This window comes from Dioscorea cayenensis, unplaced genomic scaffold, assembly GCF_009730915.1.
Source record: "Dioscorea cayenensis subsp. rotundata cultivar TDr96_F1 unplaced genomic scaffold, TDr96_F1_v2_PseudoChromosome.rev07_lg8_w22 25.fasta BLBR01000479.1, whole genome shotgun sequence".
NCBI lineage: Eukaryota > Viridiplantae > Streptophyta > Magnoliopsida > Dioscoreales > Dioscoreaceae > Dioscorea > Dioscorea cayenensis.
The window spans coordinates 13,509-29,567 of NW_024086870.1; the positions used below are offsets into that span (position 1 = coordinate 13,509).

At 33.0% G+C, this 16,059-nt stretch overlaps 3 protein-coding genes across 5 annotated transcripts; all 3 read right to left on the bottom strand.

Moving 5' to 3' along the window:
- Positions 1–35: 35 nt before the first annotated feature.
- LOC120254508 lies at positions 36–1,156 on the bottom strand. The gene is made up of 2 exons (XM_039262597.1): positions 1,008–1,156; positions 36–885 (listed from the first exon to the last, which is right to left on the bottom strand). The coding sequence occupies exons 1-2, from the start codon at positions 1,117–1,119 to the stop codon at positions 98–100; spliced, it is 900 nt and encodes a 299-aa protein (XP_039118531.1). The 5' UTR covers positions 1,120–1,156; the 3' UTR covers positions 36–97.
- A 1,784-nt stretch (positions 1,157–2,940) lies between these two features.
- On the bottom strand, positions 2,941–8,286 carry LOC120254502 (probable inactive protein kinase DDB_G0270444). Its single transcript, XM_039262590.1, has 3 exons — positions 8,150–8,286; positions 7,111–7,635; positions 2,941–4,136 (listed from the first exon to the last, which is right to left on the bottom strand). The coding sequence occupies exons 1-3, from the start codon at positions 8,256–8,258 to the stop codon at positions 2,950–2,952; spliced, it is 1,821 nt and encodes a 606-aa protein (XP_039118524.1). The 5' UTR covers positions 8,259–8,286; the 3' UTR covers positions 2,941–2,949.
- Positions 8,287–8,939: 653 nt separating this feature from the next.
- On the bottom strand, positions 8,940–15,816 carry LOC120254527 (isochorismate synthase 2, chloroplastic). Of its 3 annotated transcripts, none has more exons than XM_039262629.1 (15): positions 15,695–15,816; positions 15,384–15,584; positions 14,718–14,953; positions 14,034–14,151; positions 13,836–13,952; positions 13,617–13,763; positions 13,331–13,405; positions 13,174–13,242; positions 11,707–11,825; positions 10,714–10,771; positions 10,441–10,551; positions 10,214–10,298; positions 9,745–9,842; positions 9,402–9,494; positions 8,940–9,225 (listed from the first exon to the last, which is right to left on the bottom strand). In XM_039262629.1, exons 1-15 carry the CDS (start codon positions 15,767–15,769, stop codon positions 9,142–9,144), a joined length of 1,686 nt encoding a protein of 561 aa, XP_039118563.1. In that variant the 5' UTR covers positions 15,770–15,816; the 3' UTR covers positions 8,940–9,141. The 3 variants fall into 3 exon arrangements, with proteins under 3 accessions (XP_039118563.1, XP_039118561.1, XP_039118562.1); XM_039262627.1 differs by having other exon boundaries at positions 14,718–14,959; XM_039262628.1 differs by having other exon boundaries at positions 14,718–14,959; positions 15,384–15,581; positions 15,695–15,809.
- Positions 15,817–16,059: the final 243 nt, after the last annotated feature.

The window sequence follows — 16,059 nt, forward strand, 5'->3', positions numbered from 1 at the left end:
AATGCTTCATTAATATAATTGATTAATTAGGCCATTTATCAATAATCACTTGAATATATATATATATATACACACACAATTAAGGAAATAATTGAACTCATTTTGCAGATGATCTGAGTTTATGAGACACATAAAATCCAACGGAGAGAGCAACAACAGCAACAAGAATAACCTTCTTGTTGTTGTTAATCCTCTCAATCAAACTATCAAGCATTCCATGGTCTAACCATCCTTCTTCTCTGAACTTTCTCTTGCAGAGAAGTCCAATTTTTTTCTCATCTTGATCATCAGTGACCTTCTCCTTTGAACCTTCATCTTGAATATGATCACTCTTCTTCTCATTTGAAGGTGAAACCTTTGTTTGTGATATTTGATCAGCTGCCACCTTTTCTCTCTCCTCAATCTTCTTCTCATGATCAGTTGGAGGTGAAGTCATTGGTTGTGGTATTTGATCAGCTGCCACCTTTTCTCTCTCCTCAAGCTTCTTCTCAGAAGTTGGAGTTGAAGTCTTTGGTGGTGATATTTCATCTGCCACCTTTTTACTCCCCTCAATCTTCTTCATCTTCTCAACTTGTAGTGCATCCTGCTTCTCTCCTTGTTCAATCTTCTTGCTATCAATAGAAGAAGGAAGAGGTTTTAGTGGTTCTTGATTAATCTCGTTTGGTTTCTTTTCTTCAGGTGCCATTGGCTTAACCATCTTTGGTATAGTAAGAACAAGGCATCCATCATCAAACTTGCCGGCGATCTTCTTATAGTCTGAATCTTGAGGCAGATTGTAGATCCCATCAAGGAGGACATAAGTGTTCTTCTCTGACTGTCTTCTTCCCTTGATTGTTAGCTTTCTTGTTTGGTCTACTTGAACACTGAAGTCCTTCCTATTGAAACCTTCATATCAAAACCAGAAGGTCATAAGCTATATATTAAAGAAACTAAACAAGAAGAAACAAAAATAATTAATGCATATATATATATATATATATATATTAGGAGTTGAGACAAAGAGAGACCTGGAAGATTCACTCTAAGAAGGTAATTGGAACCTTCATCAGACCGTTCAAAGTTTGGGGAAAAGTTTACAGTGGTTGGTGGGAGGGTTTTCATTCTTCTAGTTCTATCCATGAAGATAAGATATTAGTTTGCAAGGTTTTGGTGGATGCAAGGCTTGTGTGGATGGGGAGATATATATATGTGTATGTGTGAAGTTGTATATATATATATGCATGAAGAGGTTGAATAATGTGGGGGTGTTATGTTCCAAACTTTTCTTGGATGGTGTTTTTTCTTTCATGGTGAATGGGAGGCAAAGATAACATTCTTTGCTTTTTTGAGACGTTTTATAAGAAGTCTTTATAAGCATGCTTTGGACTTTGGAGTACCAATTTGTGTTTGCTTGGCAAGATGATGCTATATCCCTATCCTTAAGAAAAAAAAAACAAATGCATGGTAGTATATTTTTTTTTTATTGGTGAAATTAAGAAGAGAGAGTCCAACATAGGAGTTTGTATATATATATATATATATATTAATGGCTATAGTAAAAGCGTATAAGTACGTCCAAGAAGAGAAAGAGTATTAAAAAAGAAACAAAATTATTCAGGCCATACAATAAATTCTTGCACGTTCATATAGGTTTTTTTTAGGTATTAAATCATAACATAAAAGGAAATTAGTGAAAATAATTATTGGGGTTTAATTAGTGATTTGCTTTATGATTTATAAAAAAAAAATTTGTTTTATCCGAATAGTTTTATTTATCATATTAAAAAATCTTTTTAGTTATGTCATGTCATTTATGTTAAAATATAAATAGCAACAAGAATTATTTTAAATTCTTTTTTATTATCTTGCAAACAATTTCTCACCAAAATTATGGGGAGTTTAAAATTTTTCATTTCTATTTTATTGATCATTTGCTTTCTTCTTCCTTTGCAATTTTATCAATTAATTAATTAAATTTTATTATAACCACAACCATATATCATTTAAACCAAGTTTCAAATATTGTCACAGTGTTAGTCCATATATATTTATCCTTATAATTAGATTGGTCTAGTTTTCATATATGCTAAAATTATATATGTATATATATATATATATATATATAATATTATTAAATTTTGGTTGTATTAGTTCAATTTATATAAATATTTCTATAATCAATAAAATAATTTTTAAAAATATCAAACCATAGAGAAATGAGCATCTTTCATTAAATGTACGTATATATTTTATTTGTCTAATATTTAAAAAATAAATTATTTAACTCATGGTAAAAATTATATATTTTTTGAATTTAAAAATAAAATAATTGTTTGGATACTTTTTGTAGAGGATTTAAATTTAAAATGACACTTTTAAATATATTTAAACTCAATAAGATAAAAAATATTTGGTACTATATCTGATAAGTGGCTAGAACGAGAATTAAATATATAACCCACATGCATCTAAACCTCACATGACAATCATGTGAGACTTACTTTATAGATTAAAATTCTACATTTTGAATTACGCTCAAATTTAACTCAGTTCAAAATCCATCAAATCGATAAACCATTGTAGTTCAAAATCCATTAACTAGTTTTTTCAAATCCACCTAAATAAATAAAGAATTTTCAATGACTTTGTAATTCTAATTACATGAAGTTCTAAATCCTATGCAACAAACACTACCCTAATGGAGTTTTTGCTTATAAACCTTATAAAAATAGATAATTGGATACCTTTAAAAATTCAACATTCACATGAAATTGTTTAAGGAATATGTTTTAATTTTTGCAAATCAGGGAATTAAAGGATGATGTGGATAAAATTGTAACATGATTTTTATAGGAACAGGATATATGTATATATATATATGCTTCATTAATAATATATAATAAATTAGGCCATTTAAGAATAATCACTTGAATATATATATATATATACATACAATTAAGATAATTGAATTCATTTTCTAGATGATCTGAGTTTATGAGACACATAAAATCCAACAGAGAGAGCAACAACAGCAACAAGTATAACCTTCTTGTTGTTGTTAATCCTCTCAATCAAACTATCAAGCATTCCATGGTCTAACCATCCTTCTTCTCTGAACTTTCTCTTGCAGAGAAGTCTAAATTTTTTCTCATTTTGATCATCAGTGATCTTCTCCTTTGAACCTTCATCTTGAATATGATCACTCTTCTTCTCATTTGGAGGTGGAACCTTTGTTTGTGATAGTTCAGCTGTCACCTTTTCTCTCTCCTCAATCTTCTTCTCATGATCAGTTGGAGGTGAAGTCTTTGGTTGTATTATTTGATCAGCTGCCACCTTTTCTCTGTCCTCAATCTTCTTCTCATGATCAGTTGGAGGTGAAGTCTTTGGTTGTATTATTTGATCAGCTGCCACCTTTTCTCTGTCCTCAATCTTCTTCTCATGATCAGTTGGAGGTGAAGTCTTTGATTGTGGTATTTGATCAGCTGCCACCTTTTCTCTCTCCTCAAACTTCTTCTCATGATCAGTTGGAGGTGAAGTCTTTGGTTGTATTATTTGATCAGCTGCCACCTTTTCTCTCTCCTCAATCTTCTTCTCATGATCAGTTGGAGGTGAAGTCTTTGGTTGTGGTATTTGATCAGCTGCCACCTTTTCTCTCTCCTCAAACTTCTTCTCATGATCTGTTGGAGGTGAAGTCTTTGGTTGTATTATTTGATCAGCTGCCACCTTTTCTCTCTCCTCAAACTTCTTCTCATGATCAGTTGGAGGTGAAGTCTTTGGTTGTGGTATTTGATCAGCTGCCACCTTTTCTCTCCCTTGGATGGGCTTCATCTTCTCAGCTTGTAGTGCATCTTCCTGCTTCTTTCCTTGTTCAATCTTCTTTTCATGATGGAAAGGAGAAAGAGCATGTAGTGGTTGTTGCTTAATCTCTTCTGATTTCAGCTTTTCCTCAGGCATTGGCTTAACCATCTTTGGTATTGGCAGAACAAAGCGTCCATTAGCAAACTGGAAGGTCATCTTTTTATTGTTGTCTGAATCTTGAGGCAGATCGTAGGTTGTATCAAGAAGGACATAAGTGTTCTTCTCTAACTGTCTTCTTCCCTTGAATATTAGCTTTCTTCCCTGGCTTACTTGAACAGTGAAGTCCTTCCTATTGAAACCTTCATACCAAAATTAACCAAAAGGTCATAAGCTATTAAAGAAACTAAACAAGAAGAAACAAAACATTCAATTCATCATTAGGCTTCCTGCATGCATGCATATATATATATATATATATATTAGAAGTAGTAAGAGATATATAGAGACAGAGAGAGAGAGAGAGACCTGGAAGATTCACTTTAAGAAGGTAATTGGAACCTTCATCAGACAGTTCAAAGTTTGGGGAAAAGGTTATAATGGTTGGTGGGAGGGTTTCCATTTTTCTATCCATGGCCATGAATATAAGATATTAGTTTGCAAGGTTTTGATGAATGCAAGGCTAGCTTGTGTGGATGGCCGGGGATATATATATATATGTGTGTGTGTGTGAAGTTGTATATATATATATATATATGTGCATGAAGAGGTTGAATAATGTGGGGGGTGTTATGTTCCAAACTTTTCTTGGATGGTGTTTTTTCTTTCATGTTGAATGGGAGGCAAAGATAACATTCTTTGCTTTTTTGAGACGTTTTAAAAGAAGTCTTGTATAACTATAAGCATGCTTTGGAGTACCATCTGTGCCAATTTGTGTTTGCTTGGCAAGATAATGCTATATGCTCATCCTTAATAAAAAAATAAAAAAAATAAAAAAATAAAAAAATTTAAAAATTTTAAAAAACAAATGCATAGTAGTATATATATATATTTTTTTATGGTGTACATATCAAAATGGTTTCTCTATTTTGTGTTTTTCACCTTTTTAATCCCTCTAATATAAAATCCGTTCATTTAGTCCTCGTATTAGCACATTTTCATCTTTTAGCTGTAAAATCCTCTTTTTTTATCCTTATATTTACACATTTTTATTATATTTGGTCCCTTTAGTTCATCAGCTAGAAGGACAGAAAGGCAGATCTGTCAATTTGATGGACCAAAAGAAAAACAAAAACTAAAAAGACAAAAAATATAAAATAGAAGAACCATTTTGATATTTTAACTTTTTTATTGATGAAATTAATTAAAAAGACAGAGTCCAAGATAGGAGTTTGTATATATATATATTAATGGCTATAGTAAAAGGGTTTAAGTATATATATATATATATATATTAATGGCTATAGTAAAAGGGTTTAAGTATCTCCAAGAAGAGAAAGAATATCTAAAAAGGAAACAAAAATATTCAGGGCATACAATAAATTCTTGCACGTTCATATAGGTTTTTTTTAAGGTAGTAAATCATAACATAAAAGGAAATTAATGAAAATAATTATTGGGACTTAGTGATTTGTTTTATGATTTATCAAAAAAAAAAAATGTTTTATCTAAATAGCTTTTTTGTCATATTGAAACTTTTTTTTATTCATGACATGCCATTTATGTTCAAATAAAAATAGCAGCAAGAATTATTTTAAATACTTTTTTTGTTATATTACAAACAATTTCTCCCCAAATTATGGGCAGTTAAAAAATTTTCATTTTTATTTCTTTGATCATTTGCTTTTCTTCTTCCTTTGCAATGTTATCAATTTATTAATTAAATTTTATTATAACCACAACCATATAAAAGAATTATCATTTAAACTAATTTTCATATATTTTTACAGCTGTTACAATGTTAGTCTATATATATATATATATATATATATCCTTATAATTTGATTGATCTAGTTTTCATATTTACTAAAATTATATATATATATATATATATATATCTCTTCAAAATGTCACCCATTACAATTTTAATATATATACATGTACTTCCACTTTTAGCAATATAGATGATTGCCCTAGCTTAATATAAATACATAAAATAATACATGATATATATATTTGATCAATAACAACAAAGTAAAACATGAGGACCAATGTCCAGTCTGTAAGAATGAGGTTTAAAACTACAACATAACACGTGCTCTTTTTTAGTGTCTAATTGCAGTGGACTGCCTCAAAGGTGTGGGTGTGGACACCTCCTGTGTACATTTTGAGCTCAGTGGAGGAGTTTTTGCATTTGTTCATGCAAATTTTGATGATGATAAAAGGACGAAAAACATAAAATAGAAAGACTATTTTGAATTTTTTTTCTTTCATATGAGTTTCAATTAATTATATTAATTAATCTATCTGCGAATCAAGTAACTCATTGTCTTGCTAGATCTTCCATTTCGAATTGGAATATAATGGAAATGAAGACCACCCCCTCCATCTTTCGTTGTACAGCTTTTACATCCAATGGCATGAGATGTTTTATTTTCAAAAATTATGATTTTACATTAATTTTAATATAGACTAAGTAATTAAATTTTTATTAGTAAAATAAAAACACAAAATAAGTTACATCAAAAAAGAAAAAAAAAAGTTCTACCTTATAATTTATTTATTCTATGAAAGTTATCAGTTACATGTGATATTGATAAGTTCAAATATACATTGATAGCAGAACTAAAAAATAAAAATACATGTAGCAAAACTATATATATAGTGTATGCGTTTTTTGGGGATGCCCCCAGAAAACAAATCTATGAATATTTTCACAACAACCATTAGATCACATATCTAATGGTTGTTGTTTCATTTTTAACTCCAGAAATATAGTTAGTGATGCTAACCCCGGGGTTAATTAGTTTTATAATAAAACAACAACCGTTAGATTGTGGATGTTTCTAGTTAGATTACCGGTCATCATATATATATATATATATATTGTGTCTCATCCCTTATGGATATTTTTCTTATAATTTTTGTCAAATTTTCCTGAAATTGGTGAGCCAAATGTGGTTCAACCACATTATATTAAAAAAGTAATAAGAAAAAAATATCCATGCAACATTTAATCATTCAGTTGAGAGCTTGAGATTAATAAATCTAAATATATTCACAGCTTAAATTCAAATCCTTGTTTTTCCATACAAATATAAATTAATCATTAATATCTCATGCATACAATATATATAATTGCATGGATTGCATGCATGATGAGTACATAACCAACTCATTTCCCTGCTGTCTTGAGTTTATGAGACACATAAAAACCAACAGAAAAAGCCACAAAAGCAACAGAAATAACCTTCCTGTTCCTATTCATTCTCTCCAACAAACAATCCACCACTCCATGCTCCAACCAGCAAACCTTTGAACTCTCACAATATTTCTCACTAGTCTTCATCACTTTCTCTTCATCCTTCTTCTTTTTCTCATGATCATCATGATCACCTTTCTGACCATCATGATCTGCAGGAATTAAGTTTTGTTCTTGTTTCTGTTGTTGTTGTTGTTGTTGTTGTTGATCATTAGATGAAGATGATGGTTTCTTTTGATCTTGAGAAACTTTTCTAGGGATGACCAAAGTGAGACATTCATGATCAAACTTTCCAGTGATCTTGTCATGGTCTGAATCTTTTGGGACATTGTATGTTTGATCCAAGGCCATGAACTTGTTCTCTTCTAATTGTTTCTTTCCTTTCACTGTTAGTTTCCCTTGATGGTCTATTTGAACAGTGAACTCCTCCTTCTTGAAACCTTCATATATATATATATATATAACACGACAAACATATTAAGAAGAGATTAGCTTAAATATTGGCATGTTGAGGTTTTGTTATATTATTAATGTGAAATTTTTATTCATCCACATTTCTCAAAATAAAAAAATAATTTATAAATTTGTTGAAGGGCCGCATATATATGTAAACTCAATTTAATTTGTTAGTGATATATATAGATATATATTATATACATTTTATAGGAGTGTATATAAGGGAAAAAAAGAACCTGTATTGAAAAAGAGTGTAACATGTGTGTATAGAAACAAGAATACAAGAAAATTCATTAAATAAATTGATCACTCTTATTTTTCATATTTTTGATATTTTTTAGTAAAACTGAAAATTGTTTAGCATGAACTCTTTGCTTTAGAAAATAATTAAATCATGTAAATCACTATTACATGAAAAAGAGGGAAATGAAATTAAATAAATGAAAACGCCATCATTTACATATATAGGGGGCAAAAATAAGGGTGCTATATAAAAACCTGGAAGAAAAACTCTGAGGGTGTAATTGCCAGGTTCCACATTCCAATCAGAGTTTGGATGAAAAATTTCATAACATGGTTGAACTCTTCTCTTTCCTTTGGTATCCATTTAATTAGAAGATAGTTTTTGGTTTCTAAAACTTAGAAGATGGTTTTGAATGAATTGTTTTAGAGTATATATATGATAATATATCTACACGTCAAATTAAGAGGGATTGCATTCAAATTTGGGTAGTTATTATATTCCAAACTTATCTTGCATTGCATTGTTACATTGCATGGTGTCTCTCTCTTTCTTGGTTGGGTTTCATACTTTCAATGAAACAGGGCAAATATATTCTTTGCCGTGCTTGTAGAGTTTGGGAGTAGTATGTTTCAAAAGTAACATACTCTCCTTAATTACTTATGACTTTGGGTTTTTATTTTATATATCAAGAAAAATGGCTGATTATTAATATATCCATATAAAATAATATTTGCTTATATACTGTTTATGAATCATCATTATTTTAATTATTTATCACTTAACTAAAAAAATCTTCTAGAAAAATCAAAATGTATGCACAAATCAGCCCATTAAAACTCAAACTCAAGATCTCTTAAATGTCTTACGCTCACTTGTAGCAAAAGAGTTGATACCTATGAACTACGAGTGCTTTGGTTAATTCCATATATATATACATATATAGACTTTGTTGGTGTTGTATTACACCAACAAAGCCAGAATTAGTACAAACTATGCAAATCTATTCAAATTCAACCAAACCATAATTCTCTCTTTTTTCCAATTTTTTTTTTTTTTGGGAAAATACAAAGACCATATACCCCTTGAATTATTTTACAAACAAAGATTTTACAATTTTGAACATAAAAAGCATTCTTTTGAAGGATTAATCTACAAGAGTAAATATTTCTGAAACAACATAATTCCAAGAAGGACACATACAATGCTGCCTCTTTATAATCTAAGATGATGATGATGATGACATGCATCAATATCCTCCTCTTTGAGCACTCCCAATGTTAATTTCACGGTAACGAGTTTGGTGCTCCCATTGCTGCAGCAATTTGGTGAACTGCATGAGATTCACAAACTCTTTTCAGCAGATACATAGCAGTGTACCATTTGATAAAGGCATAATAACCATGCAAATCCATGGTTGCCTTCACTAGCTCTATGTCATGTTCTATATATATATAAATATATATATATATATATAGAGAGAGAGAGAGAGAGAAAAAGAGAGAGAACCTGTGAAGCCTTTAAGTCCAATTCATCCCATTCTGAGCATGGGTTAGTTCCCTCAACTATTCCAGCACCAGCATAAATCAGTGTGCTAAAGCCCTGCCACCCAATTTCAAGTTAACTGACTGTTTCCTTAATCGCCGTGAATGGTTTCATCAATGATATAATTGTAAAACAATTCTTGTTTCATAAGGACAAGAAGCCAATATCAAATGTCAATGCATTCACCTAAACATGATATAATTTTTGAAGCAGGATGTGTAAAAGAAACAAAATGAAGATTTTGTGATAATTCATATCATGCGGAGCAGATAGCAGAGGCAAGGAGTACAGCATTATGCTTGCTTACCTTCCCCACTAGAGCTGATCTTATTCCCACAGCGAATTCACTCTCTCTTCCTCCAAACCATCCAACAGGTCCAGCGTACATTCCTCGATCAAACATTTCTAACACATTTTTAAGGAAAGGAAATGCTCACATTAGATTGAAAATTATCCTCAACTAACCAAGTCAACCTGCAAAATAATAGAAGTTTATTTCTGCAAAAATTTATACTTTGAATAGCCAGGCAAGCAGACACTCAAATCAAAAGCATGCATCAACAATCGATAAATGCTAGCATTAATAAGCATATTAACTGTTCCCTTCTCTAGTTAATAATTTGCTAATTCGCATCTTCCCAGATTTCTATCATTAGTTTCTCAACTTCAAACCCACAAGCTGAAAGCCAAAATCTGCTGTCAAAGCTGTATATATCTGAATATAAATACTTAAGATTGTTAACAAGGCAATCGTAAATATATAACACAATACATACCATTATTTTTTATGAACTGGCGGGCTTCTTCCATGGGCAAGCCACAAACTGCAGGACTTGGGTGAAGTGAAGCCAGGATGGCAAACTGCAGAAGAACAAGAAATTAAAAAATTCTTCAACCAAACCACAAACTGCTTCCAAGTACAAAAGGAAAAAAATAAAACAAACTACAAAGATGGTTCATGGTTGTTAGCAGAAATTTGCACTGGTGATCCATGTAAATTTACCTCATCGTCTTCGCTCATTAGTCTCCCAGATAGTTGAGCACAAAGATGTTGTACTCTAGGAAGCTTTCGAAGTGCTTTGCTCGGTTCAACCAGCACTTCATCACAAATACTCTGCACAAGGATTTTCTTGACACATGAGCTAAGTAGGCACAAACCTGGCTCAGCTTTTATGGAATTTAGGCATAAAACAAAGGGCTTGAAGTACGAGGTCCCATGCATGGTTATGACAGTGTAAAACCATAATGTGCAAGATACTTTGAAAAATCAACTTACCTCAAGCTTTCTTCTAATGCTCTCTCGCACTATTGTGAACTCTATATGATCTTTAGGACTGCAATAAAAAGAACCGTCTTATCAATCCATAACAACTGGATGCTACACATAAGAGAGAATTATGCAGAAAGCAGATTGATGAAGATGGGATCTGCATAAGCTGATTAAGAAATGCAAGGTGGGTAGGAAGCTGGCAAATGCTTCTAACTCTTCTTCCCACAAACTAATTATCCATTAACAATAATGACCTCAGATATAATGCCTAAACCAAAAAGGAAAGACATGAGCCTGTACACAAATGACAACATAATTATGAGTTTAGACATTGTAGCTGAAAATAAACTTATAACCAGAACAATTCTCTTTTCCCAATTATGAATGACATTATACTGAAAAAAATGCTCACCAGGTACGGCACAAATCTATCACATAAAATACAAGCTTTATCAGGGTAACTATTGAGATTCTAGTTATGGCATGAGCACTCAGGGTATCAGCTGTTGTACAATGTTGGGGCACATGCATGCATCCGTTAACAATAGGGTACAGAACGAAAAGGAGTACAATGCAAGCTACATCAAACTGATCTTACAAATTCACTGATGTTGTCTTCTTCATAAAGATATTTAGCAATATGATGTTTTTCTCCCACAATGTGCACATGTGACAGTATTTGTGAATTTTCTCCTAATAATATTTAAGATGGACAGTAAGACTTCCTTAATCATGCCTGGAAACAGGTGTTCAAAGATCAATTGTTTGTGTCAGAGGCTAATCAAAACAATAATTTTGCACCTAGAAGGTTCTGCGAGCATTGAGTCACTTGTGTTTTGATTTCATGTAGATGTGAACATTTTTTATTTCTTTTTGGCAAATGAGGACACCCACCAATTATTTCCAAAAAGAATTAATTATTTATCTATTTGCAACAGTTAAGTTCAGAGAAAGAACATCATAAAGCATGAAGGCATCAAGGATTAGGGGAAAATAAACCTGAAGAGTAATTCTCGTCCAATTTGAAGGTCTTCATCTTTGTTTAAGCTCCTTGCACGAGTGCCAGCTAAAGCCTCACTTGAAATATTGAGGTATTTTCGGTGAAATAGTTGCTCTGGCTATTCAGAAAATTTGTATAAAATCCAGCACTTAGTTAGATAATAGTCATTTGGTTTCATCTCTACAATTTATGTATATGCATAAAACTAATCAATGTATACCACAGAAAGAAAGAAAAGCTATTTCAATTTCTACGTAGGCCATTTTCTTTTTTGTCAAAATGTAAATAAGCCATATTCATAGTTGTCAAAGGCGCGCCTCGGGCTCCTCAGGCTCAAGGCTCAACAGATTGCGCCTTTATAGATGTCAGGCGGGCACTGTTACAAAGGCGCGCGCCTCTGAGCCTAGGCACAAGGCTCAAGGCGTGGGCCTAGGCGCGCCTTCGTAACATCAACAAATTTATTTGGTTATTTTTAAAATATTTAGTTTAACTTTTAATCTTATTCACACATCTTTGATGATTAAAAATAAAAGAGGCCAACATACAATCAGAGCCGTTTAAAATTAGGGTGGTTAACACACAACCAACCAAGTAGAATCAAGACCTTATCTCTCCTCTTCGGGCCAATCCACTATTTAGATGAAGAGAATGATAAATTTGAAGAGGAAATTGATGATGTTGGATGATAATGGATTTGATGATTTTGATGATAGTCACTAAAATCTAAATTTTATTATACAAGTTAGGATTTGGACTATATACATGCATTATATCATATTATTGCATTTTGTATTATACATTTGAAGATTATTTTTCATGTTATTATGTACGTTTTTTTTTTCTAATGTCTGATCGTCTTCTATGATATTAATCTTTAGAACATTTTAAAACTTTAATACAAATTAATCTTGAGTACAAATATTTCTAATTTTTCAATTTTCTTTAGTGGAAACTAGTGCGCCTAGTGTTAATCGGGATCGCGCCTGCGCCTTGCGCCTAGGCCCCAGGACCCCCTTGCGCCTAGATGCGCCTTGCACCTGTGACAACCTTGGCCATATTCTTTGAGTATCAAAAGGTATAATTAAGTCGGATAAACAAGATTCAGACATATGCCGTATCTGGTCTGACTGAAATGTGGATGTAAGGAGTAGAAGGAATTCTTTAATATTACAAAGTGGGTGAGCAATCTACACTGAGAAAAGAAAAGCTAATTTGGAGCACCAGAAATGCGCAATTAACTGTCAATGTGAAAAATAATGAAGCAAGCTATAAAAAGTATAGTTGGAGTAGAGGAGTCTCAGCTATGTCCTTAACCTAGAGCAACTTAGACAACATTTAAAATGACCCTTGTTGATGATGAACCTAGAAAAATCTTAAGAAAAACCATCAGAAATATTACAATCTAACATATGTTCATTCATGTTTGTTGCATAAGGAAAAGCATCTGCATTAAATGGCCAACATACAGTGTTTCCAATAAATGCAGGTGCATCAGGTGGCTGAATGTAGAATTGGTAGGCATTTTCCCCTTCAACCTAGTTATGGATGGCAAAAATTAGATAACGTTCAATCAGAAATTTCATTATGAATAAATGGCAAAGCATTGGTAACAAAAAATCCCACCTGCAAACAAGATAACAGAGTTACAGGATCAATGCAAGTGTCAGTAACATATGTACTACACCGAGCTAGCACAACCTATTCAAGATTCAAGAGATCAGTGAAGAAAATCCAATGGTAAACAAGAATAACTGTCAGAGAAAAAAAAAACAACACTTCACTATGGGGAAAGAAATAGAACAAACTAAGAAAACACCACTCATGTACCCCATCTAATAGCAAAAAACAATTATCCTATAATAAGAACTTAATCAAGCAGGTCTGTTTAATAAAAGAGAAGAAGACATACCTTCACTAGCTCAGAGTCTCTGCTGCGTATTATTTGCAGAGCCTTCTTAACTGAAGTATTCCAAGATGCTTTGGTTGGCACATGATTCCAACTAATAATGGTTGTTTGAGGGACTTCTGTTGTTGATTTATGGAAGTAAGGGGAGATCTGCATAAGCAGCAAATTGCAGTTCATAAAGAAAAATGGAGAAGCAAGATGCAGCATTAATCAAATAGAGACCTGATGCATTGTCACTTGAAGCCCATCTACTGCATTCTTCCATGTCCAAAGAAGAGAGTCATCCCATGCAATTGTTGTAGCAAGTATTGAGCTTTCTTCAAGTTCATCAAACTCAACCTGTCATTCAATAATTCTAATAGCAGGGAGTTAGAGTACTAAGTAGTAGATTTCTTTTTGGGGATGCTGAGGACGACCTACCTGTGGGACAGTAAAATAAAACGAACCGAAATCCTTCCACTCAGAAGAAATATTTGCCCTCGCATCAAACCGGATGGCACCGTATGCACGGATCAGGGGGCAATCCTTAGAGAGAAATCTTCACAAAGCAATAAAAAGGAAGCCATGTTATATTAGCATCCATCAATACAGTCACATTGAAACAACAATCAAAACTTAGTGTCATAACTAGAACTGCTTTAGTGTTTTAAACAGTTGAAATGAGTTCATCCACATTCCAGTTTCTGGGAACTAATCTAATCACCTACAAGCGAACATGCCAGAGACTTATAACAAGTGGCAGTAGAATCAAGCATATGTAGAGCAACAGGTGCACAAATTATGACTGGATCGCCACTATTTCAACCATTGGCTAAACATAAACACATTCATCTAATAAGATCCATAATAACCACATTTTGACTATAGGTTGCACATGAATATTACCGAAATTGCATAATCTTCCACCTGATTCACATCTATGGTCACCATTATCCAGTCATATATATATGAAACACCTTCTGACTATAAAATTGAATCATAAAATATCACATAAATTACCTAAATTTACAACCAGGACATGACTATGATCACCATTACCAAAACATATATATATATATTAAAGCATACTTTTTTTTTTTATGAGATTCATGAAAAAGAAAAGACCTTCGAATGCATTTCCAGTCTTGAAAAGCAAAGGGATCGATCCCCTGGAAGAAAACAGCAGAGCCCACACCAGCAACACCAACCAAATCCCGCCCTGAATTACTCCAAACCCCACCACCATTAACAAGAGAGAAGCTCGGATCCATCCTCTGCCCTCTTCCAGAGAAGAAGCATCGCGGCAGATGGCTCTGCGCGTGCAGCCAATCAATAGCATTCGCCTTCTTCCGTATTGGAACCTGGATCTCCGATCAAAATATCCGAAAAATAGATTTAAAAAAAAAAACAACAATCAAAAGTCCGAGAAATGTGACATTTTGGATACCAATTCCAGATTCCACAAACCCTAATTTAGTTGTGAGTTTTCCCCGCGCTCCCGCCAAATTCTCACAAAACAGTTATACTACTAAGTACTAAAATAATAATAATAAATAAATATATAATACCAAAAAAAAAAAGCAAAAAAGAGAGAGAAATTAAAATTGTCAATTTTAACCAGCTCTCAATTTTTATAAATTACAAAAAAAAAAAAATTTTGATAAATGAAATTCATGTTAATTAAAAGTGAAGCTCAAATAAATAAATAAATAAATAAATCAATTAAATAAATGGCTTACGATGGCAAAGAGGAAAAGAAGGGAGGGAGAACAGAGATGGCGGTTTATATACCTCGAGGCGAATGATGCCAGAGGGGGAGCACGGAGGAGGTTCAGCCTTGAGGGAGAAGACAGCGGCCTGGAGTTCCGAGAGCGCCGTCTCCGGCGCCGACACAGCGGGGAGCGTCCGAGTCTCACACAGTCCTAGAGCCCTCTCCGGCGCCGCCTTGCAACCATTCATCGATAGAGAGCACGTCCTGTACCAATACCTCTGCTGCACATCATCATCATCATCATCATCATCAACATCAAGATCAACATCAACCCCATCAATGTCACAACCAGAGAGAGGGAGAAAAGAGAAGGAGAAATGAAGAGTAGTACTTTGAGAGCGGAAGAGGAAGTGGGATGGAGGAGGCGCGCGGAGATGGAATCGGGAGCAACGGCAGAGCGGGCCATGGAGGAAGCGTTGGCGAGCGTGGAGTGGTCTTATTAGTGCTTGCGGGATATGAAGATATAAGGTTAGCGATGAGGGAGATAACTGATAAGGAGTTCTGATTTCCATGTGGGTCCCTTTTTTCAAAATCCACACTTCATATACAAATTATTATTATTTAATTTTTTTAAATTTATTTGTACATAGAAATCTCACAAAGCCCAATAATTGCGTCCTAATTGCAAATATGTGTTTATGCCCGCCATCGTTTAAAACATTACCGTGTGTTACACGTTAATTTGGGAAAAATAAT